The sequence below is a fragment of the Vipera berus genome (genome assembly GCF_964194415.1).
Source record: "Vipera berus genome assembly, chromosome: 5".
Taxonomy (NCBI): domain Eukaryota; kingdom Metazoa; phylum Chordata; class Lepidosauria; order Squamata; family Viperidae; genus Vipera; species Vipera berus.
The window spans coordinates 3,428,176-3,451,740 of NC_138207.1; the positions used below are offsets into that span (position 1 = coordinate 3,428,176).

General features: G+C 49.1%; 1 protein-coding gene across 1 annotated transcript in view; it reads left to right on the top strand.

Annotated features, from left to right (window-relative positions):
- The window catches only part of LRCH3 (leucine rich repeats and calponin homology domain containing 3), a 127,905-nt gene extending 111,758 nt beyond the window's left edge, over nt 1-16,147 (top strand). The window contains exons 20-21 of the mRNA XM_081329965.1: nt 517-594; nt 15,517-16,147. Coding sequence (XP_081186091.1) covers nt 517-594; nt 15,517-15,654 — 216 coding nt within the window. The 3' untranslated portion in view covers nt 15,655-16,147. The remainder of the gene's footprint in view (nt 1-516; nt 595-15,516) is intronic.
- Nucleotides 16,148-23,565: the final 7,418 nt, after the last annotated feature.

Consider the following 23,565-nt stretch of genomic DNA (forward strand, 5'->3'; position numbering starts at 1 on the left):
TGTGACCATAGATCAGTGATGGCAAACCTTTGGGGCTCGGCGTGTAAAAAAAATTCAAAAGCTCCTAATTTGACACTCCTGGCGGGTCTAAACGAAAGAGAAACGAAACAATTCTTTACCTGTTCGTTTATTTAAAAAAACAAAACAAAAAAACGCTCCACAGAGGCACGATTGGGCTGTGTTGTTTTTTTTTTAAAAAAAGATACGTATTTATATACACGTATTAAATAATATGTATAACGCAAGGTCAGATAATTGCGAAAATGAAATGCACATAATAATAAATTCATTTTTTGAGCGTGGCCTCAGAGCACGTCCCCTTCTCAGGTGGACTGTGCAAGCCCCCCCCCCCCAAAAAAAAAAAATTTGCACAAGAACACAGCATGTTTCTGAGAACTCTCCGTGCGGGTGAGTGCTGGTGTGTCTCCCCAAACTTTGTCACCTTCGGCACACCTGTGACAGGTCTGCCATCACTGCCCTTGACTAACGCCATGTTCTTCTTTCTCTCTTCTGCAGCCTAAATTAACCATGGCCAAGTGTCGGCGGAATGTGGAAAATTTCCTGGAAGCCTGTCGAAAAATAGGGGTGCCTCAGGTACGAGAGGAAGGCTTCCAATTTCTCTTCCTACTGTGTGGCCTTGTGTCACAGGGCCAGCCTTTTAGACAAAGCGTGGGATCCCTGGTGCTCTCCGATCTTGGTTACTTTCTTGCAGACATTACATGACCCAGCTAGGTAATATCATCAGGGTTAGAAGGGAGTGGGATGTGCAGAGTGGAGGTGGAGGAGGAGGAGGAGGTGGAGGAGGAGGTCTTTGGGGTCCTGGGTGCTCTCTGAGCTGGGTGGTTTTCTTGCAGACATTTCATGACCCAACTAGGCAACATCATCAGTGCTAGAAGGGAGGGGGGCTTGCGGAGAGGAGGAGGAAAAGGAAGAGAAAGAAAGAAAGAAAAAGAAAGAGAAAGAAAGAAGAAAAGGTAGAGGGAGGTTGGGAGGGAAGGAGGAAGGAAATAAGAAACGGAGGGAGGAAGGAAAGAAGAAAGAAAAGAAAAAGAATGAAAGAAAGAAAAAGAAAAAGAAAGAGAAATAAAGAAAGAAAGAAAGAGAAAGAAAGAAAGAAAGAAAGAAAGAAAGAAAGAAAGAAAGAAAGAAAGAAAGAAAGAGAAAGAAAGAAAAAAAAGAAAGAAAGAAAAAAAGAGGATTGTGGGGTCCTTGGTGCTCTCTGAGCTGGGTGGTTTTCTTGCAGACGTTTCATGACCCAACTAGGCAACATCATCAGTGCTAGAAGGGAGGAGGGGGGTTTGTGGAGAGGAGGAGGAAGAGGAGGAGGAGAAGAGAAAGAAAGAAAAGGGGGGAGAGGGAGGTAGGGAGGAAGGAAGGAAATAAGAAATGGGAGGGAGGAGATAAGAAAAGAAAGAGAAAGAAAGAAAAAGAGAAAAAGAAAGAAAGAGAAAAAGAAAGAAAGAAAAAGAAAGAGAGAAAGAAAGAAAGAAAGAGGACTGTGGGGTCCTTGGGGCTCTCTGAGCTGGGTGGTTTTCTTGCAGACATTCCATGACCCAACTAGGCAACATCATCAGTGCTAGAAGGGAGTGGGCTTTGTTGTCTTTCAAACCTCCCAAGAACCCATGGTTCACGGCCCTAATTCCGACTGGAACACCCCCCCAAACGGTACATCCGTGCACCAAAAGAAATTCATTAGCAGGTACGAAAGGAGGGAAGCAAAACAAAACAGGTGCAAGCCATGGCGCTCCTGCCCTGTTCGGCCACATCTCCGTGACTTGGGCGGGCCACTTAGACTCCTGTTCCCATTGTCCCCAGCCAAGAGAGCATCTGGCCAGGCTGGCGACGGGTGATGGGAGTGGTAATCCAACACCCCCGACAAGCCACCAAGTCAAGGCAGGGCAGGCTGCGTTTGAGGTCCAATGTCAGCGCCCGGTCCTGAACCGATGGTCCAAATAACCCGAGGGAAATCGGGCAACGCTTGCATCTCGCCAGCCCGAGGATCCTGTTTTGAATCTTGGTTTCGCATCTTTACGGTCCTTGTGAACCGTTCTCATGACCAAAAAAAAAAAAATGCAGTGCATGGAAAACTAACCTCCGATTTGTGCGGTCTTCTGAATTTCTCCTGGGCCCTTAGGCTTTTATGAGCCTCAGGGGTTTGGACAAAAGTCCTGGGGAGCAATTCAGAAGACCCTGGCCGAAGCTGCCCAAGTCATATTTCTCCCAGTTGCAACTGGGTTGGGGTGGACACCGGAAAGCCGCGAATTCCATATGCACCGGTCCAGTCGAATCGGGTCGTCCCACAGCACCACCCCGATTCTGGAAAGACCTGAGATAAAAGTCCTGTTCAAGGTTTCGGAGCCCAAATCTTCTTTCCAATTGCTTTGAGCAAGAGGCAGCTTGACTTAGGAGCGCAACGGAGCCCAAAACTTCCATTGCTAAGCCAGACGGTGGTTGGGTGAATTTTGCCCCGTTCTACGACCTTTCTTTCCACGGCCGTTAAGTAAGTCGGTAGCAACACGGTTCTTTCAGCGAATCTGGCTCCACCCTGTTGAGTTTGCTTGTCAGAAGGTTGCCGGAGGGGATCACAGGACACACACACTCACACACACACACACACACACACACACACACACACAGGAACACTGCAAGCGTCATAGGTATGAGCCAGTCGCCAAGCGTGCGAATTTGGATCACATGACCACCGGGATATTATAATGGTCAGAAGTGTGAAAAAGTCGATTTTTCCCAATGCCGTCGTAACTTTTGAACGGTCACTAAATGAGTGGCTATAGGCCAGCAGCTACCTGTGTTTTGAAAGACTTTTTCTCCATCGTCCAGAGTCCTGGGATGGAGAGGGGCTTTTTCAACACGCGACGTAAAGCTGCCTTTTAACGATAATGATAACCTTTATTGTCATTTTCCTGTGGGCACAACGGCACACATTAAAAATGAAATTTAGTTGCCTGCTCTCAAGGGTGCACCTACATAACACACATTTAAAAACATACTATATACAATATATGTATAGACCTACACCCGGGGTAGGCCACCTTGGCTCTTTTATGACTCGTGGACTTCAACTCCCAGAATTCCTGAGCCAGCCATGCTGAGGGGAAAGGGAGAGGTTTCCAAGCTGAGCCAGGCTGGCTGAGGAATTCTGGGAGTTGAAGTCCACAAGTTATGAAGGGGCCATAGTTCCCCCACGCTGGCTGAGGAATTCTGGGAATTGAAGTCCACAAGTCATGAAGGGGCCATAGTTCCCCCACGCTGGCTGAGGAATTCTGGGAGTTGAAGTCCACAAGTCATGAAGGGGCCATAGTTCCCCCACGCTGGCTGAGGAATTCTGGGAATTGAAGTCCACAAGTCACGAAGGGGCCATAGTTCCCCCATGCTGCCTGAGGAATTCTGGGAGTTGAAGTCTATGAGTCATGAAGGGGCCATAGTTCCCCCATGCTGGCTGAGGAATTCTGGGAGTTGAAGTCCACCAGTCAAAAGAGCCAAGGTTGCCTACCCCTGGCCTAGGCCTAGGCCCCTCCATGACTCGACTTCAACTCCCAGAATTCCTGAGCCAGCCATGCTGAGGGGAAAGGGAGAGGTTTCCAAGCTGAGCCATGCTGGCTCAGGAATTCTGGGAGTTGAAGTCCACCAGTCATAAAAGCGCCAAGCTTGCCTACCCCCTGACCTACCCCCTTACATATAAGCAACATATAAATATTAATCTCTGTCCATTTTGAATACATAACGGAAGGAGGAAGCTTTAAGAGTTCACAAGGTTGATGCTGTCTGGCACAAAACTGGGACTGAAACTGGATGTTCTGCTTCGGATACCACGGAGCCCCCTCCTCCCAAGAAGGTAGCAAGGAAAACAGGTTGTGAAGAGGGTTTGTAGCATGCCAGACAATCTTGCAGACCCTGCTCAAGCGGCGCTTCCGTGCCATGTCCTGGATAGACGGGAGTGAACTGCCAGTAACCATTTCTGCTGTCCTCACCACTCTCTGCACCGCCTTCCTGTCCGAAGCAGGGATGCTTCCAAACCAGACTGCGATGTTGTATGACAGGATGCTCTCCATCGTCCCCCTGTAGAAAGTGGTCAGGACGGGGGAAGGAAAACGCGCTTTTCTCAGGCGACGCAGAAAATGCAGGCACTGCTAGGCTCGCTTCACATGTGTCTCGCTCTTGAGCGACCAAGCCAGCCTACTCGTTAGCTGCACACCCGGGAATTTGATGCAACTGACCGATGGATTTTGGGGGTTCACCCCCTTTTGCCGTCTTCTGACATGCAAAGACAACGGGGGAAGCCAGGTTCGCTTTAACAACCAGGTTACTAAATGTAACCTGCGGAGATTCTTCAGTCATCCAAAGCTGCTTTTTTTTTTCCCCTCCTCAAAAGGCAACCGGACTTTGATTCTCCTTGGCGACGTTTGGCTTTGCAGCCAAGAAGCTTCTTCAGAACTGTTGGGACGACCCTATTCCCAATTTGGCCAAGACCGTATTCCCAATTTGGCCACGGTTGCAAAACGGGGCCAAACTCGCTTAGCAACCGTCTGGCTTAACCAGGGAAATTTTGAGCTCCGGTTTGCTCGCGGGTCGAGGGGCTGCTGGTTACGTCTACGCACGAGTAGGGGTGGTTGGCCAAAAGTGGGAACGTTGCAACCTGGCGAATAACTTCCCTCGGGCAGCTTCGGCCGAGTCCGGCGGGCCTACCGGTGATGAAGCTTCTACTAATTTTGTTTTCTGTCTGTTTTCCCTTCCTGCTGCCCCTCTGGATAGGACACCTTGTGTTCCCCTTCTGACATTCTCCAGCTAAACCTCAGCATTCAAAGGACCGTCGAGTCCCTCCTTTCTCTGGGCACAGATTCCGAAGAGCCGAGTCTGGTGCTACTCTCCACTCAGCTTTGCGCTTTCGCTGCCTTTTACTGTACCCTGATGCTCATGGTCTGCGTGTTCTACCGCTGGGTCTTTTTCCTCTGAGGGGGGGAGGGAGGGGGGGAACACTCAACTTTTGCCGGTCACCTGCGCCGTCGGCTCCTCCTGCAACTGGCCGGTGAACGCTCGGGGTGGGGTGGGGTGTGAGGCTGCAAGGAGGCGCACGGGTTCAAATCCACCAGCAAGCCTGCTCTGTGCGAACTGGCTGCGAGTTAGCAGGCGTCAGCAACCGTGCTATCTCAAGGGCCAAATCCTGTCCCTTCTCTGCCTCTCCAGGGGCGGCTGGCAGGTCTGCAAACCAAGGCACACGGCAGCCACTGGACAGCCACCCTTGTCCAAGAGACCCCGGCCTCTCCAGGAGCTTGGCTGAGGCTCAGGACTGACCCATCTATCCCCAGTTGGCCTGTTTCTTTCTTTTTTTCTTTTTTTTTTTAGCCCATGGGCCGGATTTGGCCAGCAGGCTGCCGGTTGCCGACCCCCCAATCGTTTGGAAAAAAAAAAAAGAATCTTGCTGTGTTACACTGTGGAATGCTTTATGGAAAATGGGGGGGGGAAGAAAACCGGTCCACGTGGGTTTATTTTAACTTAACACGACTAGATATTTTTGTAAAATTAGGAAGTTTGCCCTCTTTGAGGTCCTGGAGCACAGGGTAGAGATAAGAAGGGAAATTTAGCCGTCGGCAAAGGCCAGCCGGTTTTGCTGGCAGGTGAAAGATGGTCAGCCATCTTCCTTGGGGACCATACCAGATTATCTATCTATCTATCTATCTATCTATCTATCTATCTATCTATCTATCTATCTATCTATCTATCTATCTATCTATCTATCTATCTATCATTTATTTATTTCTCAAGATTTGAGCAAGCTACAGGCTTTGCCTTTGATAGATAGATAGATAGATAGATAGATAGATAGATAGATAGATAGATAGATAGGAAAGAAAAGAAAGAGAAAGAAAGAAAGAAAAAGAAAGAAACTTTTCCGGGGACCTCTGCATCAGAGTTCTCCTTTGCTGCTCCAGGTGAGTGGCCTCTAAAAGTGATTCAGTCGTCGTTTCATGTCTGAAGGCGACAACGTTTGCTGCAAAATAGCAGCAGATTTATTTTAATTTTGTTGAGCTTTCGCAAGGGCCCTCCACGGGCGGATTTCAGCTTAGCCCAACATTAGAAGAAGGAAGCTCCTCAATGCTGGCCTCTTTAAAAAAAAAAAAAAATTTTTTTTACAGAGGCCTCTGTCCCCTGATCCTTGGGTGTCTCTTCCTTTTTTTCCCCCCCACCTGGCCAATTACTCAGGTAGGAAACGTTATTTCTCCAAAGAGAACAACTTCCGTAAGCTCTGGGCCAGCTCTTGACCGCTCACCCACCCCCCGTGGGGAGAAGCCCTGGTCTCTGAGCTGAAATCCTGGCTACCTCTGCACAGCTGTGCCAGCATCTTGGTCAATCCCAAGTCAGCCATTTTAATTTACCTAATAGGTATCTCGGCTCTGGAAGAAACGCAGGGGGGGTCCTCGACTTAACGACCATTCGTTCAGCAAACCGGCTCCTCCACCAGCCCCGAGGCACCCCCGTGCTCTGCGTCACAACTGCAACAGGGGGAGCCGGGATGGCGTGGCTGCCTTGCTTAATGACAGCAAGAACTTAAGATCCTGGGCTCCGTTGGTGTCATAAGTCAAGGACTGGCCACACAGGAGGCTACAGAGCAGCCCCTGATCTTATTTCAAAGCTGGGGGATTTTCCTGTAAGAACTATGTGTGGTTTCCCCCAAAATATTCCAGCTGTATCCTATCCGAGATAAGCATTTGTGCTATCCGTCGTCGGTTTACCATCGTCTTTCTCAAACTTGGCAGTCGCTGGTTGGGGAATCCTGGGAGTTGAAGTCCACACCTCTTGGAGATTGCCCAGTTTGAAAAACGTCCGTCTGTTACTGTGGCTTTTACCTTTCTTCAGCTATCCCCGTTCAGATCTGACCCGATACAGCTAGTCCTCAGCTTACAACGGTCCCTTGAAGTGACCGTGCGAAGTTACAGCCCCACTGGGGAAAAAAAGGGACTTGTAAGGCCGTTTTTCGCACTTAACGACCGTTGCCGTGTAACCCAGGGTCACGTGGATCAGAATTCAGACCGACTCGGTGACTGACTCGCATTTATGACGGTCACCGTGTGCCCCGGGAGTCAGGCCAAGCTCCCTTTCGCCACCTTCCGACAAGCTAAAAAATCCCTAGGATCGCGTAACCGCCGTGTTACTGACTTAAACGGGAGTGCTTCGTTGAACCACTGTGACCCAAGGTCGTAAAAGGGGGCAAGCGCTCGCTCGTCAGCTGTCTTGCTTAGCAGCGGAAAGGTTGAGCTCAACTGTGGTCGTAAGTCGAGGACTACCTGAATCTCCCCTCCCCACGCACTTTTCCTTGCTTCAGTCTGACCTGAATCCCTGCCCAGCCTTACTCAACCACCTTGCAGGCTTGTCCAGAACTAGAAAACCTGCTTGGCTTGAAGGCATCCCTTACCGAAGCCGGTGTCCCCCAAAGAGAAGGGGCGATGGCCGTGGGGGGTGGGGGGGGTCCCCTGGGGGAAAAATGGTTGTTTGATGAGGGCTAAGCCCTCACCCCAGGTCTTAACACCAGCCTCTGCTTGGAGAAGTTCTCCATTCTTGCCGAAAAGGGTCTCGACTCGACCCACTGATGATGCCTCTGATGCTCAGGTTTTAACACCAAGCCAAACCGTCTCTGCCTAATAAAAGGAGAAGATTTGTAGCTCCGGGTTGAAACGAGGGGTCCTCGGTGGTCCCCGAGCTTGGCGGTTTCCTTGCAGACGTTTCCTGAGCCGAACTAGGTAACAACATCAGGGCTGTGTAGGTAACAGTTGAGTGCAAAGCCCCTTCCCTCTTCTAGCACTGATGATGTTACCTAGTTGGGTCATGAAACGTCTGCAGGAAAACCACCCGGCTCCGAGGGCACCGAGGACCCTCATCCTCAGCCACGTTATGCTCTCTGGTGCTTTTGACTTTCTCAGGGAATCCTGTTGCTCTGCCTGGGCAGGAATCTGGAGGCTCCAGCAAATTAATTTTGTCTTTTGCTTCTTCCTGTCTGGATTGCCCTCGCCTGGTGGGCTTCAATCGCGAGAGACCACACACACACACACCCCACCCAGGGCTGGCTCTCCCTGTTCATCCAGACTGGCAGGCAGAAGCTCAACAGAGCAAGAGCAGCGAGTCTGCTCTCTTCCTCCTCTGGCAGAGATGCGCACTTTGGGGCCTTGCAGCAAACTGACCACCAGCTCCTACTTGAACAGGATTGTACCGATAAGAGGAGAATTATTTGTAGCTCAGGATTGAACTGTGGGGGTCCTTGATGCTCTCGGAGCTGGGTGGTTTCCTTGCAGACGTTTCATGACCCAACTAGGTAACCTCAACAGTGCTAGAAGGGAGGAGGAGGAGGAGGACTGTGGGGTCCTTGGTGCTCTCTGGGTGGTTTTCTTGCAGACGTTTCATGACCCAACTAGGTTACATCACCCGTCTTGGAGGAGGAGGAAGACTATGGGGCCCTTGGTGCTCTCTTGAGTTTGGTTTTTTTCCTTGCAGACGTTTCATGACCCAACTAAGTTACGTCATCAGTGCTAGAAGGGAGGAGGAGGAGGTGGAGGAGGAGGAGGAGGAGAAGGACTGTGGGGTCCTTGGTGCTCTCTGAGCTTGGCGGTTTTCTTGCAGACGTTTCATGACCCCACTAGGGAACATCATCAGGGCTAGAAGGGAGGAAGACGAGGTGGAGGTGGAGGAGGAGGGCGACTGTGGGGTCCTTGGTGCTCTCTGATCTTAATTGTTTCCTTGCAGACGTTTCATGACCCACTAGGTTACACCATCAGTGCTAGAAGGGAGGAGGAGGAGGAGGAGGACTGTGGGGTCCTTGGTGCGCTCTGAGCTGGGTGGTTTCCTTGCAGATGTTTCAGGACCCGACAGGGTCACGTCATCCGTGACCGAAGGAAGTGGCCTTTGTCTGGGTTTATCTCTTAAGCAGCTTGCTTGCCGACAGCAAACCCCACTTCCTTCCAGCCCTGATGCTCTTCCCTAGTTGGGTAGTGAAACGTCTGCATGAGAACAAGCCAGCTCAGAGAGCACCAAGGACCTCAGACAGGCTTGTTGAAGGTTGACAACCCGCTGCAAGGGAACGCAAACCTATGTTGCGTGAACCTCCCTCACACACTTCCTGAATTGCATTGCCAGTAGACAGTTAACTATTTGGAACGTTTGACAGCTGCCGATTCTTCAAAGGGGAAACTTCAGGGTATTCCCGGCCAGCCTGGTTGTGCAGCTAGTAGATTTTTCTGCAAATCCCACGAATCGTATTTCTTTTTTGTTTTTTCCCCTGCCCCGCCCCCCCCCTCCGTAACAACTTTTATTTATTCTTCCCAGAGCTTGTAAGCTTAAGCAGGCAAACTTTGATTATCTGGAGCTGGCTGAACCAGGCCTGTTGCTATGCTTGGTGTGGTTTTTTTTTTTTCATTTTTTGTCCCATAGGTCAGAGGTCCCCAACCTTTTGGGCACCAGGGACCGTTTCCGTGGAGAAAGGTTTTTTTTCACGGACCAGAGAACGCGTGGTTTTGTGCGCTGCCTGCATCCCACGGATGGGGCTTTGCTTGTTTGCGCGGACCGGTTGCTGGCGTGCCACGGCCCGCTACCGGTCCACGGCCCGGGAAGTTGGAGACCCCTAGTATAGGTCATACAGCTCCCATCAGTTTTCAATCGGGATGTAAGATTTTTATTTCTCTCTCTTTTTTTTTCCTGAAGTCACATAGCTCAGCGAGAGTTTGGGAAATCACACGAGAGAAATCCGTGGGAGAAAACTACCTCGGGTGGGGGGGGTCAAGCCTGAGTGCTTAGAGTCACACACACACCCAGGATAGGGGTTTATGCTACCCCAAAGAAAAAAAATACTGATCCCACGAGGGGAATGGGCAGGGTTGGAGACAGAGCCAATCTGCATTGCCAAGAAAAATTAGGGCGCTGAGTTAGCGAGTGGGTTTGTGAGTTACTTACAGGCGGTCCTCGGCTTACAACAGGTCGTTTAGTGGCTGTTCAAAGTTACAACGGCACTGGGGAAAAAAAGGGGATTTGTGCCCGTTTTTCACACTTCAGACTCTTGCCCCATCCCCGTTGCCACGTGATCAAAATTTGGAGGCGTGGCAACTGGTTTAATTTATGACGGTTGCCGTGTCCTGGGGTCAGGCGGTCATCACCTTTGGCGACTTCCCGACAAAGCCGATGGGCAAAAGTCCGATTCCCTTAGCAGTCGTGCTCCCAACTTAGCAACTTGCCGGGGGATTCACTTAAGAACCGTGGCGAGAGAAGTCGTAACATGGGGCAAAATTCACTTAAGAGACGTCTCGCTTAGCAGCTCATGTTTGCTAGTCGAGGAGTACCTGTGCTTAGTTAGTTTGAACCCAGGGGGTCTTCAAACCTGGCCCTTTTATGACTCGTGGACTTGCAATTCCCAGAATTCCCCAGCCAGCGTGGCACGCTGGCTGAGGAATTCTGGGAGTTGCAAGTCCACGAGTCATAAAAGGGCCAAGTTTGAAGACCCCTGGTTTAAACGCCGCCCATCTTGTTGTCAGGCAGCTCTAGGCATTTTACAACAAGATAAAAAACGACAATATCTGTCGGGGCCCAAGCGACCTGACCCAGATGGGTAGAGTTCAAACTAGCTACTTTTATTGTTCTCTGCCTGTAATACAGGAATCTTCCAAGATGAGCAGCTTTCTTCCAGAAAAGACTCACAATAAGGCTCAAAGACATTCAGGCGGGGGGGGGACCCCTCTACCGTAGCTAGCTGAGGAATTCTGGGAGTTGAAGTCCAGAACTTGCCACATTTGGATAATCTGCACTAAGCTAAGAACCAACCCCCCTTGTATGGCTTAGCACGGGGGTCTCTCAACCTGGTTAATGGTGGGAAGGAGTTGAAGGAGGCCCAGATACCCTCCTCGGTTTGTATAGGATCAGCAAAGATTCGAAATCAAGAAAAGACTCAGCTCAGCCCTGTAGCTCAGGGCTTTTCAACCAGTGGCACGGGTACCACCTGTGGTACATTGGCACCTGGCAGGTGGTACGCGACCCTCCTGGAAAAGTGGTAGTGGGGGAGGGGAATGAGCTGAACCTGTGGCAGCACCGCACAAGCCTGAGCGAGAGACGGCTGGAGCTGCAGGGCTGTCGGGGCTCAGCGGAAGTGCCGGGATCAGCGCCAGGATCCAGTTGGAGCTCAGCACTAATCCTGGCGCTTCTGAGCCCAGAAGAAGCGCCGATCAGCTGGAATGTTGCAGCATCTCCAGGGTCTTGTGATTTACATCCAGATGCTTGGCAACCGATTCATATTTATGACGGTCACAGTGTCCCAGTGTCATGTGAAGGGACCAAAACCTGCTGCAACCACCCAGCAGACGGGGGGGGGGATAAAAACCAACCCCCCCCCCACCCCATCCCCACTGCCAATCCTCAACAGAAATGCTCACAACAATGAAAACCTCGGACAGGAGGAAAAGCGCCGCCGGGCGGACAGGCAGGTGTCTCGCTCGGCTGTGGCTCGGGGGGAACTTTTTTCACTGCTGTTGTGACTTTGAACAGTCACTAAGCGAACTGTTGTAAGTCGAGGACTACCTGTACTTCATCCCTTTTTTTCGGTCAAGTTTTTGACCCCTTGCTAGGCGACTGGTGGTCCTCGGATGTTGCCATATCCTAAAAGTGGTACAATGGGTGAAAAAGTTGAAAAGCCCTGCTGTAGATCTTCAGTTTTCCAGAAGTGCTACTAAGCTAAGGAGTTCTCAACCTTTCCTTCACCACGGACCCCCTTTAAATACCTTTTGTGGCCACCGACCATGGCCACGGACACCCCCCCCAAACTTAAGATTTAAATCGTAACATTTTTTTCCCCAACCTCCCTATAACGACATCCTGCTTCCCCCCACACACACACACACACCGGGGTCCGGGGACCACAGGTTGAGAACCACTGAGCTAGGCAAAGCACTGTCCATCTTGGCGTTGCCGGACCTTTCTAGACAGAGACGTTTGCAAAGATGGGTTGTAAGAAACGAGTGCCTGTGTTCCAAGTGCGCAGCGTAAGGAGTTTTTGTTCATTCGCCTCTGCCCGGTGAAAAATGTCATTTTTGCACACGCCCTCCCGTCTCCGCGTTGTGAAAATCCTTCTGTCTGAGCTTGTTGTCTTTGTACTTCCTATAAAATCCATGGCTAACAAGCGTTTGGCTTTTTTTTCCCCCATCCGGTGCTTGACAACACGCATCCCGCTTTGCACGTTCTCTCGGTACACACCTGTTGGCGCGGGCTCTGTCGCTTTGGGCTTCGTGGGTTCAATAAAGTCACCTCCAAATCCGGCTGGGTGGTTGCGGTTCACTTAGTCCAGAGGAGGACAACGACAAGGCCCCCCGGGTCGGGAAGCAAACTCAGCAGGAGACTCAGCCTGGCTTGCCCACGGAGGAATCCTTGCTTGTACACCCCTTCCCACGTGCAAGCAAGGCCAGCGGCTTCTGCTCAAGGGGGAGAAACTTCCTCTGATTTAAAAGAGGGGGGGGGAATCAAAACATTTGAATTGGGAGGCAAATTCCCATTTGCTGAAGATGGTGTGTGGATTTCCTTGAGATACTTGGCCTCCGTTGTGTGATCAAACGTGGCGAGGAGGTGGGTTTCCAGGAGGGAGGGGTATATTCCGGAGGGGAAAAAAGAGACAACTCAGCCCGGATATTACAGAATTACAGATGGTCCTCCACTTACGACCCCTTGCTTCGTGATTGTTAGAAGTTGCGACGTCACTGAAAACGGGAGTTACGAGCCAGTTCCAAAGTTCTGGCGGTCGGGCTTTTAGTCACACGGCTGCATTTATGGCTGTTTGCAGCGCCCTGTGGTCACGTAACTGCATTTTACGACGGTTTTGCCAACAGTCAAAAGTTAACTTTGGGCAAAATCCTATTGTACCAAACAGTGGGCTTGCTTCACAGCTGTTTTTACAACTGCCCCCTTCTCTTAATCCCTGCCACAGAAAGGGTGTGTGTGTGAAACCAGGTCAATCATACGATGGACCCAACATACAACTGTAATGGGCAGGCTACGTTATGGCCGTATGTTGAGACCACCTGTATGTGTGAGAGAATGAAGGTGAAGACAGCTTCTCCCAAGTAGTTCCCAGAGTATAGTGTAGATCAGGGCTCTTCAAACGTGGCCCTTTTATGACTTGTGGACTTCAATTCCCAGAATTCCTCAGCCAGGCACGCGTGCCTGGCTGAGGAATTCTGGGAGTTGAAGTCCACAAGTCATAAAAGGGCCACGTTTGAAGAGCCCTGGTGTAGATGCAGATAGCAGAGTTCTCAGTCTGGCTAGGTGGACTCACCTTGACTTACGACCACAGCTGAGCCCAACATTTTCATTGCCAAGCCAGTTGTTGAGTGAGTTCTTGTCCCATTCGACGACCTTTCTTGCCGCAGCCGTTAAGGTGAATCCCTGCAGTTGTTAAGTTAGCGATACGGTTGTTAAGTGAAACCGGTTTTCCCCCATTGAGTTAGCTTGTCAGAAGTTCGCAAAAGGGGATCGCCTGACCCTGGGGCACTGCGACCGTCATAAAGACGAGTCAGTTGCCCGGCGTCCGAATTTCGATCAGGTGCCCCTGGGGATGCTGCAGCGGTCGTTAAGTGTGAAAAGCGGTCACAAGTCCCTTTTTTCAGCGCTGATGTAACTCTGAACGGTCACTAAACAAATGGTCGTCAGTCGAGGACTGCCTGTACATCCCATCACGTGTTGGAAGCTCAAGACAAATGCATCCTGTTCGTTCCTTCCACTTTCCTCACCACCATCCGGCGCGGTAGGGTGGGCTAAAGTCTGCCAGGAAGCTTCTGTGGCTGAGGGAAGGGCAGAACCTGGCGGTCCCAGGACCCCTGGGGGTCGGAGCAGGTGGGCTGCTCTTCCCCAGCCTCCTCTGCAAGTATGGAGAAGGAAGCCCCTTCCCCTTTTGTATCCCCGGAGGACAAAGCAGGGGTCTTGCGTTCAAGTCTATGGAGATTCTCAAGTCATCCAGATCACGGTGCTTTTCCCAAATGGCAACTGGACTTTCTTATTTTTTTTTTTATCTTTGAAAACATTCCGCTTCTCGTCCAAGAAGCTTCTCCAGGGTAGAGTTTTCCCAAGAGAAAGCCGAAGGGGTCGTTGAGCGCCCCAGACGTAGAAAGAGAGATAAAGACCGCACAAAAAAAGATTCCAGGATTTGAACTACCGCATCAGCAATGGACAATCCTGAATAGGATTCACATCTGTCAGGACTCTCTTTGTAATAAACGGGGCATAATATCGTTCCCTTAGTTCAGGGGTAGGCAACCTTGGCTCTTTTATGACTGGTGGACGTCAACTCCCAGAATTCCTGAGACAGCATGGGGGGAACTATGGCCCCTTCATGACTGGTGGACTTCAACTCCCAGAATTCCTCAGCCAGCCACGCTGAGGGGAAAGGGAGAAGTTTCCAAGCTGAGCCATGCTGGCTCAGGAATTCTGGGAGTTTATGTTTATGTTTTGTTTATGTTTTATTTAATTTATATACCGCCCTTCTCCCTAGGGACTCAGGGCGGTTCACAGGGCATATAAATAAAATACAATACTATACAAAAGTTAAAACAAAGATTAAATCAGTGCCCAATTAAAAAAACAATAATGCAATCTAAAATGACAATTTAAAACACAGCTCCCCCATCAGGCCAGACCGGCCAATTCAAACAAATGGGTCTTCAGACCACGACGGAAAGTTCGGAGGTCCGATGCCGTCCGGAGCTCCACCGGTGAAGTCCACCAGTCATAAAAGAGCCAAAGTTGCCTACCCCTGCCTTAGTTGATGGTGGGATCCCACCTCAAAACTAGATCCCATTGTGACCGGCTGTAAGCTGAGGGCATCAACTGGTCCAGGATCTGATTGTTTTTTTTCCCCACATAGACGCTGCATTTCAGTGATTAGATGGCCCTGGACAGTCATGTTTGAACATAGATGTTTTTCCACATTTATTGGGTTTATTGGATTCTACTAATCTAGATGAATTCTAGAATCTAGAAGCAACCTGGAACCAAGGAGGAATTGCCTGGCAGTTAGAACAGTTAGCCAGTGGAACAACCTGCCTCCAGAAGCAGTGAATGCTCCAACACTGGGGTGTTTTTAAGAAGAGACCGGACAGGCATTTGTCTGAAATGGTATAGGGTTTCCTGCCTGAGCAAGGGGTTGGGCTAGATGACCTCTAAGCTCCCCTCCGACTCTATTCTATTCTAAACATTGATATATATGTCGCCAGTCCGTGCACGATAATGCCATTCGCTAGATAAATAAACGACCGAGAAAATCCAGTCGCTTTTTGGAAAAGCAACATTTTCGGATGTCTTGCGTTCAACCTTAGAGGCGATTCTCCCTTAGCCGGCATTCCATCCTTCGTTCACGCTCACCCTGTCCGAATTTAATTTCGCTTCCCTTTTTCCTACTCATTTTTCATCGTCATCCTTTTTTTTTCCTCCCTCCCCCCCCCCTTTTTTGTGCATGTGCGTCTTTTTTTTCCCCCTCCCCTCTTGTAGGAGCGATTGTGTTTGCCTCTGCACATTTTAGAAGAGAAGGGGTTGACGCAGGTGGCAGAGACTGTGCAGGCCCTCCTGGAATGGGCCCCCCCAAAACAACAGCACCACCCCCAACAACAGCAGCTGGGTGCTGCCTAAGGAGGCCTGAGAACTGCTTCCCCGGGCTGACGGAAGGAGGCGAGTGCGGGTGCCGCCTCTCCCAGGACAGACAGATCTCGTGTTCGAAGAGCGACCGCCGAAGCCTGGCTTCCTGGTGGGAATCCTTTGCCTTTGGTTTCTCCACTTTTTTTTTCTTCTTTTTTTGTGGGGGAGGTCACCGAGGTTTCCATTGGACTTTTGCGCTTTGTAAAGTGGGTTTTTCCAGAGGGAAGGGGATGAAGAATTCCAGGAGCCATCCTATTTAAATCTCCTCCTCCTCCTCCTCGGGAAATCTGAGCAGGGTGGGGAAAAGAAGAAGGACTTTTTAATCCCACCGCCATAGAAATGTGAGGTTCTTGGCAGGTTTCACACAGAGGATTTTTTTTATTATTATTTTTATTTCTATTTTCTCACTTCTGCTCTGAACGATCCCGCAGACAAAGCCAGCTCCGGAAAGACTCAGCGGTGACGCTCGTAAAGCCAGTCCCGAATCCCCCTGGTCTTTCGCTTATTTCTTTCCTTTCGGCGTCGTCATCGCTTCCCACTGAGTTGTCCCTTAACAAAAGTTCTGAAAATGCACGTTCCTTCGGCACGCTGGGTCCCAAGACGTGCAAGAAATCCTGCATAATTCTACCCTAAGTCAGCAAGTTGGATGCCTGAATCTGAGAGAGCCTGATGCGACTTTAATAATCAGCCCTCAAATGCTTTTGGTTTGTCCTTTGGCAGCACAAAGGAGTTGAAGCTTGGGCAATAAAGGCATAAAGGATGCCTGTTAAGTGAAGAAGAACGGGGCACAGCTAGATGCCCTTCTGGGTGCTTGAAAGAGCAGCTCACCGCCCCCCGCCCCCCCATGCAGCTCACCCAATCCAGCTTTTTGCTTTCCTCCTCCTGTTAAATCTTCCTAGTTTTCTTAATTAGTTTTTATTAAATGTGCCGGTGAGATTGCAAACTACTTTAGCGCTTACTTGGAGGAGGCAATTGGGAAGGACTCTTAAGAAGGGAACCAGGCCCGGTTTGGATCCCGTTGGAAAAGTAGCTGCAAGACCTTGAATCTGCCCAGAGCGTAACTCTGCCCACGTGGAAAAGACAAACCTGAATAAAATTTGCAGGTTCCACACACACACACACACACACACACATTCCCCGGGAGACAGTGTGTCAGGCAGAACAAGTGAATGCCGAGCTTCAAGATCCTATTCAAATAGATCCTCTCGTTTCCTTCCGTGCAGTTTCCACGCTTAGGGACAATCCTAGCCAAAGCCACTCCTTGTGTTGCGAGTGGGAAAGTGCGCGCTCCGGTGTGTTGAGTAGGAATGCGGCAGCGCTGTTGTGCCCTAGAGCAAGGCTCCCCAACCTTGGCTACTTTTAAGACTTGTGGACTTCAACTCCCAGAATTCCCCGGCCACCCAATATCTGGGGGTTGAAGTCCACAAGTCTTTATAAAGCGTCCAAGGTTGGGGACCCCCGCCATAGAGGAAGGAAGCCAGATGTTTGGGGTGCCAGGGAAAGGGTGTGCAATCGAAGGAGTTTGTAGCCATTCAATTCCTGAGCAAGTAGCAGGAGAGGCATCGGCCGGGAAGAAATGTTGGTGGGGCCGATTCAGCTGCCGTGGGAATGAAGTCCCCGTTCTCGGTCGTTGCAGGGCCTGAGAATTATTATTATTATTATTGTTATTATTATTATTGAAATGCTTTGCACATGAATCGAATGCGTCTCTCGGACTCATAAGTGAAGGCAAAGTTAATGGAGGTCACTCAGGACAAATGTGCAGGGTTGGAGAAGGTAAGAAAAAGGGTTAGTTGGAAGGGATTTGGGAATGGATGCGCAGGACCATAACTGCATTCGTTTTTTCCTATTTAGTTGCAGGGCCCTCGCCTGCCCCCCCCCCAGTTATTTCCAATCAACCTTGTTTGTTTTCAAGCTCCTGGTTCGCTTCTCCAAGCTACGAATAGAGGCAACGTTTCCAGGACTTTCCTGTTTCTTTCCTTCTTGCCCTTTATGTCTACACACACACAAACACACACACACACCCTCGCATCACTCTTTATTTTGATTTTTGTCTCGGGATGGCCAGCTTCCTGCATCCGTGGGATGCACTTACATTTTTAAGTTGTTTTTTTTTTTAAAAAAAACCAACCACAGTGGCCTCCCACACACCCCTCTTGAACACACCGACACCCTGTTCGGCAAAAACAGACAAAAAAAGAGAGCATCCGATAGCCATCAGGTCCCAGGAATTCCTGCCTTGTTTTATTCGGGCTGCTGCTGGCTTGCAAAAGGCTTTGGATGGGTTGGGGGTCTTTACAGAAGCGGCTTTGTAGAAAAAAGAGACCGCTTGAAAGAAAACCACCCAGGGCCGCAGTGAGCCTGGAGGGTCCCATTTTCTGCTTTAAAGCTGGACGGTTCTGCTGTTCGGGGACCCTCGGCTTTGCAAGTGAAAAATACGTTGTTGTTATGTGTGTTTTTTTTTTGTTTTTTTTTTTGAAGGGCCACAATGCGGTGTTTCCGAAGTCTCGTTTTGTGGGTTTGAGTTTTCGGACTTTTCCGTCTGCTTGCAAGTTCTCCGCGGTTTGTTTTTTAATAATCTGCTGCTTGGGCTACTCGCCCCCCAACTAGCCTGAGAAAACCGGTAGATGCAGATGTAGATGTGAAAGTTCACCTTTTGACAGCCCTCCTCCTGCAGTATTACAAGGTTCGGAGCTTTTGAAATCTTAAAACGTTTTTTTCCTTGGGGGTCCCTAACGGGTGCATGATAAAAAGTCTTTTGAATTAGAAGCAGCTTCTTTCAAAGGGTCAACCCAGCGGGTTCAGGGCAGAATCTCAAAGGCAAGATAACGCTGTTCTTCAGGTTGGGGCACACTTTCAAGCCTGAAGCACTTCCAAACCACTAAGATGGACCATTTGGCGTAGGTTTGGAGCGAAAATCGTTTGCTTTGAAGCTGTTTGCCCCTCTTGGCGGTTGGAGGGTGTCTGTTCTTTGCCTAGGCCAGTGCCGTGGTTCACCGTTGGCCACTTTCGAGACGGGTGGACTTCAACCCATCTCGAAAGCGGCCAAAGTTGAACCACGCTAGCTAGCCAAGGCAGCTTGAGTCGGGTGTCTTTGCTTAGAAAAAGTCTTCCTTGCAACTCAGTCGTGCGAATCAGCTTCGGCGTCGGCAAGAAGAGGGAAGGGATGAACGCACAAGAGACGCGCTCTGCGTTGTTGCAAAAGATGCTTGCTCCTGTGGCCCAAAAGGGAACGCAGAAGACAAGCACTGATTTTGAAGTGGGGGGGGACGCTTTGCTGGCCCTCTGGTGCCGGAACTGTAGAAGACGTTCTTCAGGTGCAGCTCAGCCAGGCGGAAAAATGCAGAGTCCATCTCTCTACCCACCCACCCACCTATCCCTTCCCCAAGCAGCACCCGTGTGATTACCGCCTGGTAGCATCGGCTTCGTTGCTCGGTTCGAGGCCGGGTTTTGCGTTCAGCGGCGCGTGGCCCAAAAGCAAACTGCTCGGTCCAGCCAACACGATTTGGTTATCCTTCCAGCGAAAGAAAAAAGGCTGAAAGACGCCCTCCGAACAAACAAAACAAACAAACAAATCCTTTTTTAAATTGCAGGTTTGAAACGGCCGGGGGATTTGCGTTTCGCTCTTATTTATGTGCAATTTCCTTTTTTTTTCTTATAGTTGATGTAAACAACAAAAAAGGTGTGTTAAAACTGTAGAAGCAGCAACGGATGACTATCCTATAATGAAGATTATAAGTTGGACGGGGGTGTCCCTCCTGTCCCTTGCACGCGCGCACACAAACACACACACACAGTATTTTCTGCTACATTAGTTCAATGCTGTGATTTTTTTTTAAATCAAGGAACTACCAATAACCAGGAATCAAGTCCTTTTCTTTTGAGCGTGGATTCGCCACGTTACCACCCAATTCTGAGCAGCAATAAAAGAGATTTCCTATCCTGATGAATGCCTGGCCACATTATCCCCATGGCCAGGGACCGAGTTATGCCCAGACTTAAGTTAACCAGAATCACCCCGGCATCTGCCTTGAGTGAATGCCGTTTGGGTGTCAATCAGTCATTGCTCATCCGGGCTATCTTAATTCCCCCAAATCCCACCAAACAACCCAGGTCAAATGAAGTAGCTGTGTGGAAAGCAGACCCACGTTTTTTATTTTTATTTTTGCTGGATCAAATCTGAGGATACCTGCTTGACTCTTTTTTGTCTCTCCCAGAGACGTTGGCGTGAATTGCCGAGGAAGTAAATTGCTTTATTCCTTCGTTGATTGAGTAGGAGAGAGTTAATGCTTTTACTATCCACCGGCTAATCAAGCAAGCTCTTCTCCGGATATTTTCTTCACGGAGCGCCCCTGAAGTTTCCTTATAGTAGCCCGGAGGTTCGCGTTTTGCAAAATGACCTCAGTTGAGTGACGTCCGTAGCAGATCGATTGCTAACAAAGCAACGTTAGAGCATCTTTCCGCGTTCCTTCTGTCGTAACCCGGTGCTACCTCTTGATGAAATTAAGGGTCTTGTTTTAAAACGTCGGTGTTCTCCGTAGAACTGTTGGAAGTTGGGGGTTTTTGGCGCCCCCCCCAAACTTGCGTTTTCTCTAGGCCAGAAGATCCCTTTTTTGTTGTTTTTGCCAACTCTAAAGTGTAATTCAGTTTTTCCCCAGCTAGTGCTGGGCAGACGAGTTGGACCACAATCTCCTTAATCCCCAGCCAGTTGCTGGCTCAGAATTAAGAGAATTGGTGATCCATCCCAGCTCCAGAGCACCACGCTGGGGGAAAGCCGGTTGTAAGTAGTAGCGTAGCCAAAGAATTTTTTGTTGTTGTTTTAATATTTCCTATATTTGTATGTCTGTAAATACATTCCAGGGAAGACTTATCAAATATAAATGTCATGATATCATGGGTTTTATTTTCAATTGCCTGTATATGTTACCAGTCCGTTTCTAGCACGCCTGATATAATAAACTCCAAACCTGGGTGATTTGAAATTAATAAATAAATAAATTTAAGCTTTAAAACCTGCCTCTGCAAACAGAAGCGTTTTATTCCAAAGTAGGTTTATCCAGTCACTCCTATTTTGGTTTCTATCACGACTTTTAAATTAGTTTTTTTTCCTGTCGCTAGGGGCTACGCGATAATTTTACAATAAAGTTCAAATTCTTCTCCTCCCACGCTCATCTTTTCAAGGGGATTGTCCGGTAAACCTTGGTTTTATAGGAAAGATAGCCGTGTGACTTCACTGGGTGTCTTCAGGGCACAAACACCCAGCCGCGGGAAATCCGGAGTTAATCTCCTATGGATGAAGGGAACTTATTTGGGGGTTAATTTTTCATTTATGGTGGGCAGAGGGGGGCCTGTGGTTATTTGCTAGGGGTACTAATGTAGATCCTGTACTGAGGACTCTTCAGACTTCCTTCTGGCAACCATCCCGTTGGCATAAGGCAGCCGAAGAAAACATTATTTTACCAAGAGAATAACTTTACTGATAAATCCATACAGGCACAAGAAGGAGAAAAGCCAGCGCTGAAGTTTTTGCGGGCAAAGTCATTGTCCACCCATCAATTGCAGTCAAACCTACCCACCCACCCCTCCCTGTTTCTGTTGTCTGTCTGCCGGGGGGGGGAGGGCAGGGCTGGCGTGGTGAGTCAAACGTGACACCTTCCAATCTCATTCTAAAAATTAGACTAGAATAGAATTAGAACAGAATGCAGAATAGAATAGAATGCAAAATAGAGTAGAATAGAATTAGAATAGAATGCAAAATAGAGAATAGAACGCAGAATAGAATGCAGAGTAGAGTAGAATGGAAATGAATAGAATAGAGAATAGAATAGAATAGAGAGCTGGAAGGGACCTTGGAGGTCATCTAGTCCAACCCCCTGCTCAGGCAGGAAACCCTATACCATTTCAGGAATAGAATAGAATAGAATAAAGAGCTGGAAGGGACCTTGGAGGTCTTCTAGTCCAGCCCCCTGCTCAAGCAGGAGAACCTATACCGCCACAGACAGGTGATTGTCTAGCCTCTTCTTAAAAACCTCCAGTGATGGAGCGCCCATGATTTCTGGTGGCAAGCGGTTCCACTGGTTGATTGTCCTCACTGTCAGGACGTTTCTCCTTAATTCCAGGTTGCTTCTGTCTTTGGTCCGTTTCAAACCATTGTTTCTCCTCCTGCCCTCTGGTGCTTTAGACAGTAGATTGACCAAGTTCTTACTAGGACTGCAGCTTCTGCTCTTGAATAGAAGAGAGCCTTTTGATGGCCATTAAATACAGGTAGGATTTCCAGTAAAGGAGAATACGTGTAGCTCAGGGTTGACATGTGGAGTCCTTGCTGCCCTCTGAGCTTGCCTGTAGGTAGTCTTCAACTTAACAAAGGCTCGTTTAGTGACTGTTCAAACTTATAAGTCACTGAAAGAAGTGATTTACAACGGTTTTCCGCACGATAACTGCAGCCATGGTCACGTGGTCAAAATTCAGACTCTGGGCAAATGACTCATATTTATGACGGTTGCCATATCCCCGAGTTGTGTGATCCCCTTTTGCAACCTTCTGACAAGCAAGGTCAACGGGCAAGCCAGATTCATTTAACAACCATGTGACCAACTTAACAACTGCAGTGATTCACTTAACACTTGGAATACTGCATCCAGTTTTGGTCACCACGATATAAAACAGATGTTGAGACTCTGGAAAGAGTGCAGAGAAGAGCAACAAAGATGATCAGGGGGGCTGGGGGCTAAAACATATAAGGAATGCTTGCTGGAATTGGGTAAGTCTAGTTTAATGAAGAGAAGGACGAGGGGGGACATGATAGTACTGCTCCAATATCTCAGGGGCTGCCCCAAAGAAGAGGCAGTCAAGCGATTCTCCAAAGCACCCGAAGGCAGGAGAAGAAGCAATGGATGGAAGCTAATCAAGGAGAGAAGCAACCTACAACTAAGGAGAAACTTCCTGACAGTGAGGACAATTAACCAGTGAAAGGAATTGAGTCCAGAGGCTGTGAATGCTCCAACACTGGATGTTTTTAAGAGACTGGACAGCCATTTGTCTGAAATGGTACAGGGTTTCCTGCCTGAGCAGGGGGTTGGACTAGATGACCTCCAGGTTTAGATGACTTCCAACATTATTATTATTATTGGTAGTAATAGTATTAGTATTATTATTACCATGGTGACAAGAAAGGTCATAAAATGGGGTATAAAACTCACTTAACAAATGACTCAGCAGTGGAAATTTGGGGCTCAGTTGCGGTCGTAAGTCAAGGACTACTGGATTTTCCCCTTTTTGTTGCTCCAGTCTGATCCAAAGCCCAGCCCAGCCCTATCAGCCTCCATGTTTGCTCGGACTAGAAAGCCCTAGAATGGAGATTCTGGGTGCAATTTCGGTTTTAAAAAGAGGACTGCCTGTATGTTCTAAGTCGGGGGTCCCCAAGTCAGTGGACCGATAGCGGGCCGTGGCATGCCAGCAACCGGTCCACACAAACAAGCAAAACCCCATCTGCGGGATGGAGGCAGCACACAAAACCCCACGCCCTCCGGTCAGCGGAAAAACCTCTCTCCACAGAACCGGTGGTCCCTGGTGCCCCGAAAGGTTGGGGGACCCCTGCTCTAAGTTTGTTTGTTTGTTTCTGTGGACATTTCCAAGTTGTGGAAACGGGAGCGCGTTGAGCTTCGTGCGTTCATGTTGTTCATTGCAACTTCATTTGAAGTCTTTTGACCAAAAAACAACCCCCAATATTTGCAAGCCTCTTTTAGAATCCCCAGTGTAAAGTCTGGGCGCCCTCTTGGTCTTATTAGCCAGCTTCCCTTTTTTTTCCTTTCATTTATTTAAAAAATGAAAAAAAGAAGAAAAAAAAAGACACCGGCTTAAGAGACCCCAGGATGGGCCCTCCGCAAACGAGAGAGACGCAAGCGC